Here is a 20,308-nt window from a genome sequence, read left to right on the forward strand (position 1 = left end):
CTGAAAAGAGGAAATGATAAAGGAAAGGAGAAAAAAAAAGTAAAGCGGCAACATGGATAAATTTGCAAAACATCCTAGTGAAGAGAAACTAGCCAAGCATGGAAAGAAAACTGCGGTGTGTCCTCACACACCGCAAATCTTAAAAGGCTGGCCTCGTGGAAGAAAGCAGGTAAATCTCGGTCTCTGGAGACTGGGCGTGGTAGGAAGGGTGGGAGATCTGTAGTTTACATCAATAGCTACAGGAAGAAAGCCAAGAGGCTTTCCTTGCCGTAAAACTGTGTATGGTAGTCTGGCACAGTGGCAGGGCACTTGTCTGATGTGCCCAAGGTCTTAGACTCAAGCCCAAAGCGCCACCAAAACCTAAAGATCTGAGGACCGAAAGCCCATGAGTATGTGCCACTTAAAACTGTTTCTACCTGGCAGCGGTGGTGGTGCACACCTTTAATCCCAGCACTTGGGAGTTCCAGGCCAGCCTGCTCTACAGAGTTAAGAACAGGGGCAGCCAGGGCTACACAACACAGTGAAACCTAGTCTCAAAAGCAAACAAACAAACCAACAAAAACTGTTTCTAAGCAGATCTAAGGACCCATCCCCTGACCAGGGAATTGACCATAGACATGTGCGTGCATTTGGGTGGTGGGCTCCTGGGTAGATGCGGACGGGCTGAGTAGGAGAGCAGGACAAGTTGGCGGCATTTGGACAGAGGCAGGAGAAGAGAAGCAGTTGGTGGCCCTCTTGTGCCTGAGAAGGTGCTGACTGATCCCTAAGATGCCAAAAAACGATGTTGGCTGCCTGGGACAAGACTGTTATGAACTCAGCACCTAGCATGGGCGACTGAGGTGTCCGGTGGAGGGTCACCTGGCACGGGTCAGTGCCGTTGGCACATCTGGAGGATGATTTAACCAGCAGCTGAAGACAAAGCTGTTTGACCTTCTTTCTGCTGGGTGCTTGGCTTTCACGATTGAGTCTTGGTGCCGTTTTGTTGGTTTCATCTAGAGACTCGTTTACTGTCCTATTCCTCTGGGGCATCTCAACCAGCCCAGTCCTGTCCTCACGGAGAGCCATGTGAACCCCCAAAGATGGCGTCTCAACTGCCGTGTTTGGGCATCTCTGCATGTGTGAAGCATCCTGAATGTGTCCAGCCTATCGTGTCGCTCACAGCCGTCATTAGGTGCGGGTGGCTCAGAAAATCTCTGCATCCCATTGTGAGCTCACACGCACTGACTGACCTACTCACTGCCTTCCCCACATTAGCAGCTCAGGATGTTGCGGGCCAAGCTAGCCTGGTACCTTCCTGAGGCTGCCAGGTTTACAGTCAGGGTCAGTGTTGGGGACAGAGAGGTTGTCAATCACCGCCATTGAGAACTGTCTGGTCCCAAGATCCTCCATTAATTAGTCTGCACCTCCAGGTGGGGGAGGGGAAGCCAACGAGGCCCTGGCTGTCTCCTCCCGGTCTCCAGTCACACTTGTTACCCACAGGAATCCCGAGGGTGATCATGCTTGTATCCAATGCCTTGGATACAAATGAACCCACCTGTCCTTCCGCAAGTTCCCATTTCTCCACACACGGGGCATTATTGTTTCTTCTGCAGTAACTTTTATGTCTATGTAACCCTTCTCAGGCCCGGGGAGCAGTGATCTGTGTTAACTTTTGAGGGTGGGTCATCTGAGCCGAGGGAACAGAACAAAAACAAACATCCAGTGTTGTTCCATCAACTGCCCTTTCTCTTGGCACTAGGCCTGTTTTCCACCACTCAGAAGATCATCTGTTAAATCCCCCAGTTCCTCCTCAGAGCTCCAAAGGGCTCTCATCTTGGAAGTATTTGACTTTTAAGAGTAATATTTTGTTTTTTTATTGTTTATGTCCCACTTTTTTTTCTATGAAGTTTTAGGTTTTAACTGAATTTCTCAGATTTTCCATGCTATTTGTTTATTTTATTTATTTATTGGTGAGACAGGATCTCACTGTAGCCCTAGCTGGCGTCGAACTCACAAGGCTGACTTTGAGCTCAGAGATCTGCCTGCCTCTGTCGCCTAAATGCTGGAATTAAAGGTTTGCACTACCCCTAGGATTAATATTTTAAGCCTTTCAGTTTAACAACTCTTTGTTGTTGTTTTGAGACAGGGTGTCATGTAAACCTAGGCTGACTTAGAACTAGCTGTTTAGCCTGGGATGACCTTGAACGTCCATACTCTCCTCTGTGTTGAAAGTGCTGGGTGGTATAAGACAGGCTTCACACACTAACTCAAGGTGGCAAGCCTTACACCAACTTTGTTCTTTCTAAACAAGCTTTTCATCCAGCTGACGAATTTCAGATCAGAAACCATCTGTAGATGCCACCAGGCAAAGCTGATAACATCACTAGGCTCATGACTCTTGTTCTCCAGATCTTTCAACAACTTTTAAAAAATATATCTGGCAAGGCCACAGACAGTTCTGAAATGGCTCTTCTAAGGTCCAACCCAAGACTCATTGCTAATAATAGCACCTGGCAAACAACCCCTTTCTGAATGGCATGCGGTTTTTCTGTGAGGGGGGCAGTATGCCAGGCGTGTTGAGGGAGGCCTGGAATCCCAGAAATTTTGGTAGGCTGAGGCAGGGTGATTATAAAACTACGCTCTTCCTGAGCCACAGAGTGAGTTCAAAGCCAGCCTGGGCAGCATGCACATAGTCTAAAGCATTTAGAGATTAAAGAAGGGCTAGGTGGGGATTTAGCACAATGCTAGACTGTCAGACTAGTGTGTGTGTGTGTGTGTGTGTGTGTGTGTGTGTGTGTGTGTGTGTGTGTGTGTGTGTGTGTGTGTGTGGAGTCCTTAGGTTCAAGCCCCAGCACTCCATGCACAAAAGAAAGCTACTGTTTGAAGGCTGCGATGAAACGCTACGACCAAGGCAATTTCTAGAAAGAAAGAAAGAAAGGAAGGAAGGAAGGAAGGAAGGAAGGAAGGAAGGAAGGAAAAAAAAGCATCTAACTGGGGACTTGCTCATAGTTTCAAAGTGTTTGTCTATAATCACTCATGTCTAGAGATGGTCAGGGGGCGAGGCTGGAGTGGTAGCTGACAGCTTACATCGTAATCTGTAGACAGGAGGAAGGGGGGAGGGGGCTGTGGACAGACAGACAGACAGACAGACAGACAGACGACAAACTGGGCCTGGCTTGGGCTTTTGACGCCTCAAAGTCCACCCTTGGTGACACACCTCCAGGAAGGCCACACCTCCTAATCCTTCCTAAACAGTTCACCAGCTGAAGACCAAGACTACAAATATAGGAGCCAATGGGGGCCGTTCTCATCCAAACCACCACCCATGGAGGATGGGGAGACAGCTAAGTAATTAAAAGCACTTGTTCTTGGGGAGGAGCCAAGATCAGTTCCCAGCACCCACAGAAGAGCTCACAACCGTCCATCACTCCAATCCCATAGGATCCAGCACCCTCTCCTGACCCCTCCAGAACCAAGCATGCAGACAGTAGACACACACCCATACAGGCGAAACACTCGTACTGTGTGAATGAATAAAATCTAAAAAAAATACTAAAAAATAAATAAAATGGAATTGTGTTGGCTATGGCCCAGAATTACCTGAATTTTTTAAAAGTGTTTCCTTCTATTTTGTTTTTTATCTTTTAAAAATACTTCTGTCAATCCTTTGCATATCTCATATTCCTCATACTCCCAGGTCCACCCACCTCCTTCAGCTTCTCCAAGTTCATATCCATTTGGTTTGTGGCACAATTATCCAGTGACTCCAGCTTGTGCCATCCCTATTTTGGATGTGAGGACATCCAGCGGAGTGTAGTCAACCTACCAGGAACCACGCGCTTAAGGAAAAGTGACCGTCCTTCCCCTAGAAACCATCAGATATCCACAGCTCCTCAGTGAGCGGTGGGGGTTCCTGGCCCCCTTCCGATTCCCCGCCATCAGTGTAGACTAGCTTGATCCTGTTGTGTGGGCCTCTGAGTTCATGACGCAGAGTCCCGTCGTGTGCAGCAGGTGCTGTTTTACTCTGACCCCCTCTCCTGTGAGGGGCCCTGAACCTAGGGGAAAGTCTGTGATGTAGACGCCTCATGTGTGACAGAGCAGAGTCCGCTGTTCTCTGTGCTCTCTTCAGTTGTGAGTTTCTGCATTAACCTCTTCCCACGGCGGAAGGGGGATTTCTCCAGTGAGGTCTGAGAGCCGCACGGATCCCGGTTTGGCACTGATGGTTTCATTTTTAACTTTTTAAATCGAAAAGCACACTCATCTTCAGAAACTGCTATATTTTAATAATACAGCATTTTCCCCTTTATAGGTCTTTGAGACAACCCATCTATTAAAAGACCAGCAGCCTATGGCCACATCCTTCGGTCTAGGCCTTTCACTGAAACTGTGTTGTTGACGGCCCCCCCCAGGTGCTGGGATTGGTGACTCTATTTATCTGTCTTTACGTTTGATTGCATTTTGCTTCATCCGCTGGAAAGAAAACTTGGGAGCAGGAACTCTTGTGGTGTCAGATCCAGAAAAGATGTCCCACCTGACCCGACCAATTTTTATCCTGTAGGCACCAAGTTTTACACTACATGTTTACTAGAGGGACGGTCAGATACTTAATACCTAGTTTCCAGTCGCATCCATGCCTGTTTTGAGTATCCTGGTGAGTTCCGTACCGGGTCTCCTGAGCTGTGCCTCTTTGCTAGAGACTCCAGCCTAGGCCTCGTCCTTGCGTGGACTTGGCTGCCCATGCCCAACAGGAGAAGCTTATCAACAGCTGGCGGGAGATACAAGCAGACTCATCGCCCATTTAGCTTTCTGGGTGAGGAAGATGCATTAGAAGGGAAGCCTCGGTTTTAAGTTTCTCTAAACTTCAGAGGTTAAGCATCGAGTGGGGAAATTTGAGTTTCAGTGTTCTGGAGGACAGGGGCTGCCGGACTTTTCTGGTCTCCTCTCCCTTGAAAGAATGGTTTCTAGATGGACAGCTCCACCCAGCTTTGGTAGACAGCTAGGCACAGTCTTGTTTGGCCTGGGCTTTCTGGTCTGCCCTGTGTGCCTTGTGTGAGACTGCTTAGAACTGACAGTTACTCTGTGTGTGTGTGTGTGTGTGTGTGTGTGTGTGTGTGTGTGTGTGTGAGAGAGAGAGAGAGAGAGAGAGAGAGAGAGAGAGAGAGAGAGAGAGAGAGAGCTACCAGTCTTCCTTGAAGGTAAACTGTGTTCACTGAAGGAGATAAATCTGCAGATGGACTATTACTGACATATGCATGTGAATTGAACACCTGGTTTTTTATTTTTCGTGTTGAGGTGGATAAGGTGCCCAGAAACATCATCAGAGCCATAGCCGTTGATTCACAAGGCGTGTTTAAGGGACACATACAGAGCGCTTAGAGAGTGGGACTCCTATTGGTCCGGATTATGTGTGCACATTCACCTCCTGAGAGATGGTTCTGGTCTGAATGATAGAAAAGAAAGTTAAGTCAAATGAAGAAGGCCAGTGGAAGGTTGTGGGAGAGCTGGCCCCGAGGCCATGGACCTCGAAGAGCTAGCCCCACCCCTCGCCTGAGGGTGGTCCTAGTGGCCCAAACCCAGCAGCTCAGCCATCTCCCAGACTCACATCCTGGGCCTTGGGTTAGCCCACCCTAATGTCCGCCCCATCTGTGGCCTGCTGGAGTGCAAGCAGGGGGACCCGTCATGCAGAATGGTGACTGCAGGGTCTCCATGGCTTGGGCAGTGGCAGCATAGCCAGCAGGAGTTTCGGTGAGGGACCAATGATGATGGTGTGTCAGAGGCCTGAACCAAACCAATGCCTCATTGCAATGGGCATCTGGTGGGTGGATGAAGAGGTTTGGTTTGCTTGGTTTGGTTTTTAATCAGTTTGGAGGGGCATACTACAGGGGTGAGGGACAGATATGGAGGGACTGGGAGGTGAGTGGAATTGGGATGCATGATGTAAAATTTCCAAAGAAGCAATAAAGAATGATGGTTTTCTGTTGTTTTTTAAAGGCCAGTGGAGGGACTAGGGGTGTATCTTGGTTGGTAGAGTGCTTGCCCACCCTGCCTGCAGCCCTGGTTTGACCCCCCAGCTCTGTATAAGCAGGGTATACTGACCACACCTGCAACCCAGCACTGAGGAGGTAAGGTAGGAATATCAGGAGCTAAAAGTCATCCTTGGCCACTTAGTGGAAATGCAGAAGCCCAGACTCAGTTTCGAGCTGTTTCTATCCTGTCGTCATCACGTTCAGACAAGGCACAGTGGCCCTTCCCTTGGGGCCAAGCTGAGACGTAGGAACACATTCCCATCGGCACACCGGCTCCAGCAATAGTGTCAGGCAGGCATAGAATAGGTTTCACCAATCCTTGGCCATGACATGAGTTCTAATTGCCCTTAATAATAAATGCCTGGAGTCAGACAAGGGGGAAATGCTGAGAGATCAGAGAGACGAGGGAGAAAACCACAGCCACCTTACCCACTCAACTTCCCAGCTGAAAAGAACCTGAGCTCCTGTCTCCTCCCACCTTATCATTTCCTCTCTCTGCCCAGCCCTATCACTTCCTGTCTGTCTGCGCAGACCTCTATGGTTAGCTAATGGCTCGCTCCGCCCTCTGATCTTGGTGCAAGCTTTATTTGTTAGAGCACAAACGAGATATCACCACACTCAGCTTTGATACGACACATAGCTCCCAACGCCTTTGCTCTTCTCAGGCATTTTCTCTAATACCAGATGTGTTCTGATCAATCACTTTTTTTACAATATGCTTCTATGTGTTAATGCTTTTGGTTTTCTTTATTGCAATATCAAGTTTGTAAGAGAGTAGCATAGTAGAAGGATTTGGTATTTACTACAAGTTGCTTCATTGGTGTGTGTGTGTGTGTGTGATTTCAACTTAGCAGATAAGCATTAATAATTTCTAAGGCCCCGTCTGTTTTCTAGAAGATTCTGAGATAAGTCACAACACATATTCAGTGTTGTCTCCACTGAAATAAAACAAAACCTCTGCAGCATCGGTTGAGGAACACAAATCAACTCTGATTAGAAAGAAGAGCATTGCAGTGTTGGATTCGTGGGAATCCAGCTAGCGGGTCCCCTCCCCTGACAGAGTTTGTGGTGAGGAGACAGTACCTCGTCTGTTGTGGTCTCCTCTATTTCCTGAGCTCCTAGCACAAGGCCAGGCATAATTCACTTTCATAACTCATTTATAGCAAGCCAATTAGTAATGAAAGAATCGTGCTTCAGGCTGCAAGTTGCCCCAAACAGCTCCTGATCAACTCTGCGACACGTTTTTAGTAGCTTCAAAGGGCGGTGGCTACCATAGCGTTCCCAGAAACATCCTACAAAGCCAGGCCTCGGCGCATGGCTTCCTGTCCACATTTACAAACGGAATCATTCTTGAATATTCAAAGGAGATGGCAGCAAAGGAAATTTATCTTTTCCCTTGTGAAGACAGAACCGAAAGTGCTAACTGGAGTGATTTTCACTTCCTGCCATCTCTGCCCGTGGAAATCATGGGAAGTTCAAACTGAAGACTTTTCATATAAGGTCATTGAGCCCTCCCAAGAGCTGGTAATATGGAGGAACCGCTTAGGTCACAAGGCCAACTCTACCTTTAAGCCTCCTTTGAGTCAGCCGCTTTCATTTCACGATGGCCTGAGGGTGGTACATATGTCTTTAAGGGTCTTGTGCTTTCATAGCCCTGGAGGGTTTTTATTGCTGACAGTCCACCAAAGGGCACTGGAAGCGGGGGAAATTCTACTTCAACTATGCATTCAGAACTCGTTGGGTTCCGTAAACCCTCCTCAGCGTCCTGTGACCTCATCAAGGAACTCCCGCACAAAGAACTTCAGCTGGGAGTTCCGGGCCTCCGCCAGCTGGCTTTCGTCCTTGATCGAGCGTCGGGTCTCCCGTGGCTCAGGCTTCTCACCGCTAACATGATGGTATGAACGGGGTGACCAACCCCCTGGTCCCTGCCAGTACTAACTTGTAATGCACTTAGGACTCCTCTCCTTTAACACAGCGCGTTTCTGTAGCATCACAGCCTCCTCTGGTGGATTTTCCCAGAAGGATGTTGTCGTGTGTGCCACATAGTAAGACTCTGTCCAGGGTCACGCCCGCTCTCCCGAGGAAGAAGGACGTACTGTTATGTCTCTGGGGAAGTGCGCCTCTTTCATCCCTCCTCGAGCTGCTGAAGAACAGCAGCTTGTTTTACGGCAGATGCTTTGAGTGGGTCCCTGTGACTTCCTTTCACCCGTGGGCCCCTTGGTGCAAAGGGGAAGAGTCTGTGGGTGTAAAGCCATGTGTGCCTTCTCCATCCTGGCCTCCGCCATGCTCAGGCCCTGGCCCTACACAGGCAGAGGGACCGTCTGCCTGTGGTGACTGCTGTAAAATTGAAAACAGTTTACCCCTCTTCCTCACTAGAATTACAGATACTCACCATTTTATGTGTATATTTGTAATTATATATATACATGTATGTATGTGTGTATGTATATATATATATATAGGATGTTTGTGCAGTACGCACACACGTGTGTATGATCGAGTGCTCCGCAAAATATATTATGCAGAGTGCAGAGGAGGACACTGGGTACCTTGCCGTGTGACTCTGCCTCATTCACAGAGTCCCTCGCTGAACCCAGTACTAGGCAAACTCAGGTCCTTGTTCTTACAGAACAAGAGGCACCCTGTCCCGCTTGCTGAGTTACCTCCTCAGGGTTGTTAATTTCATCAGACTTTTGTCCCTTATTCTCTACATGTTTGTAGCATATCTGCGAACAAAGTAGGACTGAGAAAGAAAAAGAACCTGTTTTTGTGAAACTCAGGTTGTCATGGAAGGGAAGAGGCGGCTCAGTAAGAAACCTGAGTTTTCTTTTGGACGGATTAACTGTGGCTATAAGACAGACACAGGGAGAGTGAAGGGTTGTGGCCCTTGGCAACTGGCGGGACACAGTTGTCGTTTACACATACGAAGCAGGGCTTTGCCGTGAGGGTGGGAAGTAAGGGGTTGGCATGGGCAGAATTTGGAAAACCGAGTTTGGTTTATCGAGTGGGTAACTGAGTGAGATGGAGCGAATAGGATATTTGCGTCGAGATGGAGGTGCAGCCGCGGGGTGGATTTGATGCGGGCTGTGACCGTGATGCAGTCGCCCAAGGAGTGAGGGAAGAAAATCACCCAAGGCTCAGCGCACAAAATGGAAGGTCCGGGCCGGGGTGGGAGGGGCAAACAGCCAGGGCGGTCAGAAACAAACAAACGGAAGCTGAAAGGGGAACGGATGGTTCCACGGTGCTGAGCATCACACAGGGAGATTTAACCCCTGCTCACTGCAAAACAAAGCAACAAAACCTCCAGCAGGGCTGGCAGTGATGCCCACGCCCTCCCACAAGGCCACGCCTCCTAACGGTGCCACTGAGCACCTCGCCAGCATGCTTTGGCTCCATAGTTCAGCTTCATTTCCCACAGTAGAGCATGAAGCCTGGGAGACTCCTCAGCCACTGGCTCGGGGAGTCTCACCTGCCGTGAGTTCCAGACCCTTGGCCTTTCCAAGGAAAGCCGTCAGTAAGGACCAGTGAGCCTGTTCCTTGGTAGCCCGTGGAACCCCCACTAGCCCCCACCTGTGAGGGACCCCACAAGATCGACATTTTGTGGCGCTAACCTGTCTTTCGTTCTTTGTCGCCGACTCTTCATAAATCAAGATGAAGGCCCCAGACCGGAGCGGGAGGAGTGTAGTCTTCCTAAGTGCGTAGTTTGTTTTAAAACTCGGTTTCAAAGCCGGGCGGTGGTGGCGCAAGCCTTTAATCCCAGCACTCGGGAGGCAGAGGCAGGTGGATCTCTGTGAGTTCAAGACCAAGCCTAGTCTACAGAGATAATTCCAGGACAGCCTCCAAAACAATACAGAGAAACCCTGTCTCAAAAAACCAAAAACAAGAAGAAAAAAAAAAAACTCGGTTTCATATAATGTCCCTTTGACTCAGTCAAAGTTACTGTTTTAGCTTCCGCCCATCTTTCAGCTAGAGGTTGTGTTGGTGACCATGTGGCTGCATGGGAAAGATGCAGAACATCCCCAGGGTGTAGAGGTGCCGCCAGGAAATGCCCCAGGAGTTGCTTGAGGTGGGGCTTAGTCACTCATTTCACAGTTTCCCACCCCACTCTTCCACAATAGTTCTTGAGCCTTAGAGAGGGGTGACGCAGATGTCCTGCTGTTCTCTAACTCCAGTGGGATACCCAACCGCGCCCCCCCTTACCCTGTGTCTCCCATCTCCACAGTGTGGCTCAAAGAAAGCCCTTCTATTACAAAATACAAACGAGGGGGGAAACGAGAAATGGGAAGACGCTTGAACGAACGCCGACACTGGAAGTTAAACCCCTTGAGCGTAAACGCGAATGCTTGCAAAACACCTTAGCAGAGAGTCATATTCTTTGAACAAAGCAACTGGCAAAGCTCATAGGACCAGATGTGAAATTTCCCCCCTGTGGGATCAAGTCCAAAGTTGATTTCACCCATAACACTTGAAGCCACTGTTGTGTGATCTGACACATCTCGCCTGGCACTTGTGTAGCTCCTGGCCCTTGCATCCTTTGACTGACTGAGGTGACTTCCCAACATTGATCCTTTGGGTGTATTCCTGTCTCTCAGACAGCTTTCAGTACCTGTAGACACCCAGATGATTAGGGCTTTGGGCCATTATTTCCCAGGCACCTAAAGAACACATCTGGCACTGCAAAAGCCGATCTCAAGGGAAGGTTCCGTCTCAACTTGATGTCTCAAGTCTTGCAACCAAAGCAAGAGATGTCTTCAGAAATCTGGTCTAGTTGTGACATGCAACCAACAGTAGTGATGGTATCTTATCATTTAGGGGGTCTCTAGGGCTTCATTGGCCAACAACTCATAGGAAAATAACCCCGTCCTAGCACTGGGATCCTCAGTCAACAGCCCTATGGCTTCTGGGAGAATCCCTTTGCACACAGAATGCATTTACCCACTGTGCGATATTGATAGTGACAGACTATCACTGTATTCTTCCAATCTCCTCAGTGTTATCTGTGTCCCCCCAGCCATAAAGTTCCCAGGAACTTCACAGTTGCATCTAGGCCCTGTTCTCTTTGTGAGCTGACTTCTCATCTTTGCTCCTGTGGGTATGTGCATGTCCCGCAAGCAACTTTCTAGGCCTGTTTATTGTGAGGGGTGGGTCTTTTCCCCACAAGTATGCATATGCCCTTGGAGGCAGCAGAAGGCAGCAGCTTCCTTAGAGCTGGAGTTACAGACAGTTGAGAGCTACCATGTGGGTCCTGGAGACCTGTTCTCTGGAAGAGCAGCCATGTTCTTACGTGCCGAGCCTATGTCTCCAGCTCCATACTGAAAGCAAAGATTGGCAGAACAACATTCCATAAAACACAGTGTGGTTGTTAAAGACAACCTTGATGGACAACTCAGAATCTGTTGCCATTCATGCCCGACAGCCGTTGGCCATTCTCAGCAGTCTGTAACTAAGGAGTTACTAACGTGAAACATTAACTATGTTAATACAGCATGAAAACAGTCCATGTGTTCCTAGCAATAGCTGACTTCCTCATCCTGGGCATCCGTGGAGCCTCTGCATTCTCTAGCACCAATGAATTCAGTGGGGCTGGCTCTAGCTGATCATTTTGGCCTAAAGTGAGGGAGGAACGCTGCCTGCCTCCCTGGCTACACCAGCCTGCAGTCAAGCTGCTGCCTACCTGGCAATCATGCTTGGTGATCTGGGTGGCTGCCTGCCTGCAGGCAGGTCTAATGCATCCTTAAGTGGCATTGTACTGCAACTGTAGCCAGCTGATGCCTCTCTGCATTGGCCACAAAGGGCCTGCAGCTGGGTGAACATTTTATTCCAGGAGAGAAAGTTACAAAGTATACGCAGTAGAGTCAGCAGCCCACCTCTAGAGGAGCTTAAACTTTTCTACCTGCTAGGTTCCAACCGCATATGCATTAGCTAATGCCCATTGCCTTTGGCACTCTTGGGGGCCAAGAGAAGCCCTTGTAGTGAGGTTCATTGCTGCCTCCCTATCATCCGTTCTGCAACTAACTAGTCATGGTCTCAAAAATAAGCATCCACAGTTACGTGAGAGGCCATTCACATAGTTCTTGCATTTCTGAACTCATATCTTCCTGAGGCTGTGTTCAGTCTCATGCATTTTAACCCAAACAGCATGTCACAACACACTGGCTTCAAATCCAGACCTGAGAATCCAGCTGTCATCTCTATTTAGAAGTTGGAGAGATTTGCAAAAGTGTAAAATAGTGCCATCCCTTTGTGTTTTAGAACATTTGATTTTTCATAATAATATATGTTAACATGCAATGAGGTTTTTTTTTCATTTTTGAGTTCATCATCTTGCTGACTGACTTTCATGAGGAACATTCATTAATGTGCAGCCAACACTTTTTATACCGTACGTTTATACTCTTTTTCGTAAGTGAATACGTGTTTTTAAAAATTCATGTTTTTTTCATCTCTAACGTTAATCAAGGGCATAGCAAACACTTTGGGATTTCTGTTACATTTTGAGCACAAAGGGGAGAACGAGGTTTCAAGCCCACTGCTCCACAGTGGCGATTTTTCCTTCCTGAAATTGTCCACTGACTAAGTGAACAATCCCAGTTCTTTCAAAGGTTACAGGGACTTGAGAAAGAGTCAACAACCAAACCTGTGGAAGAACAGTGCTGTAGTAGTCGCCACTGCTACCCCCAGATGAATGAGCGTCTACACCCATCCCTTTCTTTCTCCAACAACTGCTCAGAGCTTCTTGGTTTCCAGGAATGATGGCTGATGACGTGAATGCCACCTCTGGAGCAGAGCCAGCTGATGTAGAGCCTGTCTGTGTCAAACAAGTGACCTCAGTCCATTGAGGATGCTGAGGCAGTCGTGGTTCACTCAGGAAGAGGGCAAATGGTGTGAGCTAGCCCTGTGCTCTAGGACTGATTGAAACCATTGGGTGCGTTTGAGGGGTTTGCCGGAAGCGGGCTTTAAGGACACCCACTGGTGTCAGCTCGGTTCCAGCAAGAGTCATCTTAGAAGAAAGAGCGTCATTCGAGGAATTGCCTCCGTCAAGCTTGCCCTGTGGACAAGTTTGTGGGGGGCATTTTCTTGAGTAATGGTTAATGGGGGCACAGCCCACTAGGGTTGGTGTCACCCTTGGGCTGGTGGTCCCGAGTTGTATAAAGAAGCAAATCGAGCAAACCATGGAGAGCAAGCCTGTTGTAGGCAGGGTTCATCCGTGGGCTCTACTTCCGGTCTTGCCTTTGTGCCCCTACCCTGCTTGAGTTTCTGCCTGGGTGTTTCCTCAGAGGTGGGCTGTGATCAGGACACGGGAGCCAAATACACCCTGTCCTCCCCAGGTTTCCCTTGGTCATGGTGTTTATCACAGCAATAGAAAGCAAGCTAGGACAGGCAGGCACGCATGCATAACATAGTAGGCTCAGTTCTCGAGAAGCTGCTGGTGGCCGATGGAGCTAGTGTGGAATTGTGTTTCAGTAGGATGGAAAAAAAATACATCAGTGCCGCTCAGATGTCAAGGCTGAAATTTCCCAGTATAATTAAAGAAGAAACCCAAAAGAGTAAAGGCCAAATTATTGCTTAAGAAATAGCTGTAGCTGGGCATGGTAGTGCACACTTTTAGTCCCAGCATTCCGGAGGCAGAGGCAGGTGGATCTCTGTGGCTGTATTTTCTTGTCCCCAAATAAACACATGGGCACTGTATTAATTATAAAACTATTGGTCAATGGCTAGGGCTTCTTATTGGCTAGCTCTGTCTGAATTGTTAACCCATTTCTATTAATTTAGTTATTTCCACGTGGTCTTATCTTGCCGGAGAATGCCTCGTGTGTCCTTTCTTCCCGGTCCTTACATGGTGACTCCTTTGGTCGGGTTCCCTCAGAGTGCCTTTCCCAGAATTCTCCTCGTCTCCTCGCCCTGCCTATCTTCCTGCCTTTAATCACCAAACAGTGTTTTACTCATCAACCAATAAGAGAAGGACATCCCCCCATCAGATCTCTGTGAGTTTGAGGCCAGCCTGGTCTACAGAGTGAGTTCCAGGACAGCCAGGTCTATGTAGAGAGGCCCTGTCTTAAAACAAAGCAAAACTAAACCAAATAGAGTTGTAAAGCGTTAAGACAAAATGAACAGTGTGATAACTTTGCAAAGCCATGGCCACCAACAAATTCCCGGGAGTCGTGGGTCACGGAGGAGGTTGTGAGAGTGGGCACTCGAGAGATGAGAGTAAGAGGGCGTGACCATTACCCTCCCCCAGGTCCTCCGGGTGTACTGTGTGCTTTCCGTGGCTGCTGTTCACGTAGCGGTAGCTTTTAAAATATTTGAGGGGGGGGCCTGGAGAGGTGGCTCAGCCCTTGCTCAGACCTCTCGCAGAGGTCTCTGGTTTCCTCCTGCTGTAACCACTAACTCCCGTAACTCCTTGGGCAGTTGTGGTCGCCACGGCCCCGCCCCCGCTCACAGTGGAATATTGTAGGTCCCGGTCTCATTCAGGTCACAGGCAGCTACCCAGGTGGATATGTGTTCACAGTTGCAAATGTCCGTGTCCCGTCAAGGACACAGCACTTTGTAGCACTCATCATCTCCTTCCTGCCCCCTCTTCCATAGTTCCCTAGGCTTGGAGCGGGGGGGGGGGCAATGTCATGTCCCATTCAATGCTGACCGGTCGGTTTTTGTAGAGACACCATTTTTGGGTTGCTTTTGTGTATCACTGTGACTGACACCTGGGATAAAGACTTCTTCCGGTCCATGGTCTTAAACACTTTAGTCCATCGTCTGTTTGCCTATTGATTTTGAGTCTTTGACTTGGAGTTATGTCTAGACTGGAGCACATGGCAGGCAGGGCCCACTGGTCATGTGACAGCTGGGAAGCTGAGGGAGAAGCAAGCACAGGGATCCCCTCAAGGGACGCTCTCACAGTGACCTAATTTCCTTCTACGGAGCCTGACATCTTAAAGGTCTTCCCCCTTCTAAAAGCACCATAGGGCGGTGGCCATACCTGTGTTAACGCTGACCTCAAGGGAGCGCTCACCCAAAGTGTGGCAAGTTTCCAGGGCAAACCGATTTCTCAGAACAGAAACTCGGGATACGTTTGAGAGTCACAGTGGGATGTGGCGTGTAAGACACAGAAAGGGAATGGAAACAGAAGCATTTAGACCAAAAAAAAAAAAATGAGGAGAAAATGACACACACCTCCAGTCTACTAAAGGACAACCATGTAGCCACATGGTTTTCCTTCCCCGTGGGGTAAATGAAGCACCCTAGGATCGATATCAGTAAAGCAGTAACAAATGGATACAGAAATGACAGGGACTCTAAATCACAGCCCAAGAAGTCCAGAAATGGCAAAGACATTTCAGAGCATGGACCCCATCTCTGTGGAATCTTCAAGCTCTACTTGAGGATGTGAGGAAGTGAGGACCCAGGGAATCGCTGGGTATGTCTGAGCCCGAGGAAAGGAGCTTGGTTACCAGATGCTAACTCTTCATTCCTTCCGTTGGTGGTCCTTCACCAGATCAGGAACACCGTGTGTCCGTCCCCTTGGCTTCTGAAGACCCTGCTCTTGCGGGTTCACAAAAGCATTCCCGACGTTGCTGAACAACAACACAATGCCCTATGTGATGTCCAAAGAAAAGTTAGCTCACCAGTGTCCTCTCCTTTCTCAGAAACATGATTCCAGTGACAGAGTTCCGGCAATTCTCCGAGCAGCAGCCCGCCTTCCGGGTGCTGAAGCCATGGTGGGATGTGTTCACAGATTACCTCTCGGTGGCCATGCTGATGATCGGGGTGTTTGGATGTACTTTACAGGTAAGTGCCCGACTCCCAGAGGACTGAAAGTCAAACGGTGGGATTTAAGGAAGGGGCTGGCTCTTCTGGCCTGGGGATGCAGCTTGCTGTTGGGAGATGCCTGGGATAAATACACGAATCCCTGGGTTCAATCACCCCCTCCCCCCAGCACTATACAGGGCAGAAAGAGAGGAGGAAGAGAAGACGGGGAGGGAGGAGAGGAAGCTGGCTGCATGGGGAGGTCCCAGGTAACTATGGCATTGGTAATCGGGCAGAGAACCTGCTGAACCTTCCTGATAAAGATGGTGCTGGGCTAGAATGCAAGGAAGCCACATGCTCCGGTGACACTTGACCTCATTAGCATCCTTGCCTTCACATTGAAGTATTCACAGTGCCACTTCCATACAGCGTGTGTGTGTGTGTGTGTGTGTGTGTGTGTGTGTGTGTGTGTGTGTGTGTTTTCCTCGCCTCTTTTGCTTGAGCCTGAGTCTTTCTGGGAGAGTTGCTATTTCCGGGAGAGGCCAAGGTGTGCTTACTCGGTGTCTAGTTCTGTGTTAAAATGTAACCCAGCCACAGAGGCATTCTCTCTAGAAGCTTCCTATCCATGTACAAATGCAGATGTATCTTCATACCTGTTACTGTGCCAGGCGCCCCACTCGAAGGACCTAGAGACTGTATGTAGTTAATTTCCGGGGATGGGGGGTGGGTAAGCTTACGGGCAAGCAGAAGAGACTGTTAGTGATGCCAGCCCCACAGGTAGGAAGGAAGCACAGAGGAAAGAACTCAGCTTAGCCGAGGCATGAGGAAAAAAGGGGTAATAGTTGCATTAACAATCAGAGAATGAACTGGCCGGTAGAGGGTGGGAGCTGGAAGAATGGGGAGAAGGCTCCAGGAGGGGGGAGGAAGCTGGAGAAAGGAAGATGATGGCATTGGTAGGAAACTCTCGGAAGGACTGCTGCAGGTTGGGTGTCGCTGGGATGATGTCACTGTGGTGTGGGGGCGGGGGCTGGAATCATCCCAGGGGAATGAGGGGAGGGAAAGGATGTCAGGAGCGGTGCTAAGAGTTCCGGGAGGAGCGATGGGGAGCAGTAGGGCCAGGTGGAGAACAGGAGAGTCCCCGTGCTCCGGAGAAGGTGTGGGTAACAACAGCAGGCAGTTCCCAACCAACATCTGGCCCCTTAGAAACCTCAGTTCAGTGGTTGGATAAATGGATGGAAGTCAGAGGCTGCGGGTCGGTGGGACCCTCAGGAAAAACAGCTGGGGGATGTAGGAAGAAAGAAAAAGTTCCCAGAAATGATACAGTGTAGAAATGAAGGCCTTTAAAAGATGCTATTGTTAATCATTAACGTGTGTCCTAACGCTGCTTGTATGCTGGCCATCCTTCTGGACATGTCACTGCTGTGGTGACTCATTCCTTCCTTGTTCCAACTCTCAGACAGGACCTGTCACTCACTATCCTGGCTACACAGAGGGTAAGGGAACCGTCCCTGTGGGCAGCAGAGCTGTCCTTTAAACCCAAGCGATTTGGATCCAGAGTGCTTGTTCCTCCTCCCTAAGACCATGCTCGCTGTGTTTTATTTGGGCAATAAAAACATTTTGCTAGCTAGCCTGGCGGTGAACACTCATAACCCCAGCACTTGGAAATTGGAACCAGGAGGAGAGTCGAGGTCCATCCAACATAATGAGTTCCAGGCTAGCCTGAGCTACATGGCACCGTGTCTCAGAACGCAGTTCCCTTCTCCCCACCTACTCAGAAAGGAATACCAGGGAAAAACTAAAGTCTAAAACAGAGGGAAAGCAGAGGCCTTCTCATAAGTAAAATAACTGTGGAAGGACACACTACCGTGTGCCCGGCATTGCTGTACTGAGAATTGCCAGTGAAGGAAGGAAAAATAAAAGATAGAAAAGCCTCCGGCTGGCGAGGTGACTCAGAGGGTAAGGACACTTGCTACCAAGCCCGCCCGGCGGAGCTGGGTCCTAAGAACCACATGGTGGAAGATGAGTACTGATTTCAGAAAACTGGCCTCTTCCTGTGGCACATGCGAGAGCACACGCACTAAATGAATAACAATCAAAGCCCACCTCAGCCGGAGGAGAAGGAGAGAAGGAAACAAGCAGAATCCAGTAAATGTAAATGGTAACAGTGAGGCAATCGATACATAAAAGGCCCCCAACGGCTTCCGAAAGGATTCTACCAAGCCTGATGTTTTTCTATTTGTTCTTACATTATATGGCTCTTAGCAACCTCAGCAAATCTCTTTTATTTTTTTTCCCTGTTTAATTGGGACCTCTTCTTGGGGCTTGTCGATTTGTTCAGATCGCCTCTCCTGGTGCTCAAGGGGCACTTTAACAAGACAGGTTTGCAGGGATGCAGGCGCCAGGGCACCCTCCCACCGCCATCCTGGAAACCCAGACAATTGCTAAGTGACTAGAACCACGCTGCTCAGCACGAAGTGCGTGGATGCATGAATCACTTATTTCTGAGATTTCCATTTAATATTTTAGGACCACAGTTGACAGTGGGTAACCAAAACCACAGAATTGCAGTTAATGGGCAGAAGGGAACTGTTAGAAAACTTAGAAGGGAAGGAGGGCAAGAAAACTTAGAAGGGAAGTAGGGCAAGAGAAAACTGAACTACGCAGAAGGGAGAGAGACCCGAGGGGAAGTCGGCCAGGGTGGCTTTTGGCCCAAGGAATTGAAGACGGGCAGGGACGGGTCACACGTTTGGAAGGAGTACCCCAGGCTAGAACAGGGGTGTAGAGACATGGGGTCCCTTCACTTCCTGTAGTTTCGCTCCTTCTCTTCCTCATCCTCTGTTCCCCTGGAGACCTGATACAGGTAAAGCTTCACGTCTGTTGCTAGGCAGCAGTGCTTATATGTGGCCTCTGATTGGTGGGGTTGTCTCAGCTGAAAGAGTAATTAATGCCAGGCAGGAAGCCATGTTTTTTGGACATCTGTAATTTGGGGGAGCATTTGTGTCTGAGCAGAGGTGTCGACCATTCTGTCGTGTAAGACTGACAAGAGGGGGCAAAGAGAGCAGTGTGGAGCATTGCCCTGACAGTTGCATAGATTCTCCATCAAGGGCGGAGCTCAGGGCTTGAAGCTGTCTGTGCATTCTAGCTTCCGCTCCAGTCCTGTCTGTAAGTGGTTCCAGTACCATGTGAGGCTTGTGTCTTACAAATCAGGGTCTGAGGCGAACCTAGGAAGCCGCCCTCCCCGTGGTGACCCAAGCAAGCAAGGGTTTTCCTGGCATACTAAAGGTGAAGCTGGCCTCTGAGAGGCAGCAGCGGCCACGCCGTGTAGAGCTTTGTCGCTTCTGGAAGGTGACTTTGCTCGAATGAGACCGGACCCACTTGGACCATTATGAGCTGAGGGTTTTCATGAGGTGGTATTGTCTGTCTCTGTCTGTCTGTCTGTCTTCTGACTTAACCTATCTACCTATTTATTTATTTGTTTTGATTCTTTTGAGACAGGGTCTCACTATATTTCCTTGGCTGTCCTGTATCTCACTCTTGTAGACCAGGCTGGCCTTGAACTCACAGAGATCTGCCTGCCTCTGCCTCCCAAGTGCTGGAATTAAAGGTGTGTGCCAACATGCCTGGCATGAGGTGGTATTTTAACAAGACCACCCCCACTGTGGGAAAGCGGTGTAAGCCCAGTCGAGGTGACATACCTATAACTTCAGCACCCAAGAGGCAGAAGGATCATGAGCCCAAGGCCAAGAAGCAAGTTCCTGTCCTGCTGGAGCTACACGTAAACCAGATATTAATCCAGTGTCTCAGACCAGTAGAAACTGTAGCTCTGGTGTGTTGAGGGAAACATACCAAGGACTTCTGGATGATTGAATGTTAAATGTGAGAGAGAAAAATAATGGAGGTGTCTTAGGGTTTTAGACCTGAGCAACTGAAAAGGTTTGTTTTGGAGCGTGTTACATTTGGGATACATGTTAACCCCCAGGCTGTGATAATGAGTTCATAGGTGGGTACATTAAAGAGTAGCTATGAATTGATGGCGGCCGAGACCCACAGCCAAACATTAGGTAGAGACTGGGAACCCTGCAGAGGAGGAGGAGGAAGGAGTGTAGGAGCCAGAGAGGTCAAGGACACCATGGGAAGGCTCACACAATCAACTAACCTGGGCTCATATGTATATTATAGTTATATAGCTTGGTCCTCTTAGGGGACTCCTAACTTGCTAGCTTTGGGGAATCCTGTTCCTCATACTGGGTCAATTTGCCTAGCCTTAATAGATGGGGAAGTGTTTAGTCTTACTGCAACTTGATATGCCATATCTTATTGATAACTCATGGGAGGCCTGCCCTTGCCTGGATAGAGAAGGAAGAGGAGGGGATGGGGTGGGGGTGGGGGGGGGACTAAGAGGAAGATTGGGTGGGGAAGGCTGCAGTCAAGATGTAGAATAGATAAAAAAATAAATATAAATACCCCCCATAGCAGGGGGTAACAGTGAATACTCGTTACCAGGAGCGAAGGCATGATGGGTCCAGGTGGAAGGGTTCCCCCTTGACCGGGAGCATCTA

The 20,308-nt window shown here is 49.0% G+C and overlaps 1 protein-coding gene across 5 annotated transcripts in view; it reads left to right on the forward strand.

Moving 5' to 3' along the window:
- Lrrc8c (leucine rich repeat containing 8 VRAC subunit C) overlaps window positions 1–20,308 on the forward strand; it is an 80,380-nt gene that overhangs the window by 32,840 nt on the left and 27,232 nt on the right. For 3 of the 5 annotated variants that reach the window (XM_005077379.4, XM_040733435.1, XM_040733436.1), the window contains exon 2: window positions 15,650–15,791. In XM_005077379.4, the coding sequence (XP_005077436.1) occupies window positions 15,654–15,791 (138 nt within the window). In that variant the 5' untranslated portion in view covers window positions 15,650–15,653. Of the gene's footprint in view, window positions 1–7,693; window positions 7,901–15,649; window positions 15,792–20,308 lie in introns of those variants that run through there. The other 2 variants (XM_013118654.3, XM_021231390.2) reach the window with 2 other exon arrangements.

This window comes from Mesocricetus auratus, unplaced genomic scaffold (genome assembly GCF_017639785.1).
Source record: "Mesocricetus auratus isolate SY011 unplaced genomic scaffold, BCM_Maur_2.0 Super-Scaffold_100031, whole genome shotgun sequence".
Lineage (NCBI taxonomy): Eukaryota > Metazoa > Chordata > Mammalia > Rodentia > Cricetidae > Mesocricetus > Mesocricetus auratus.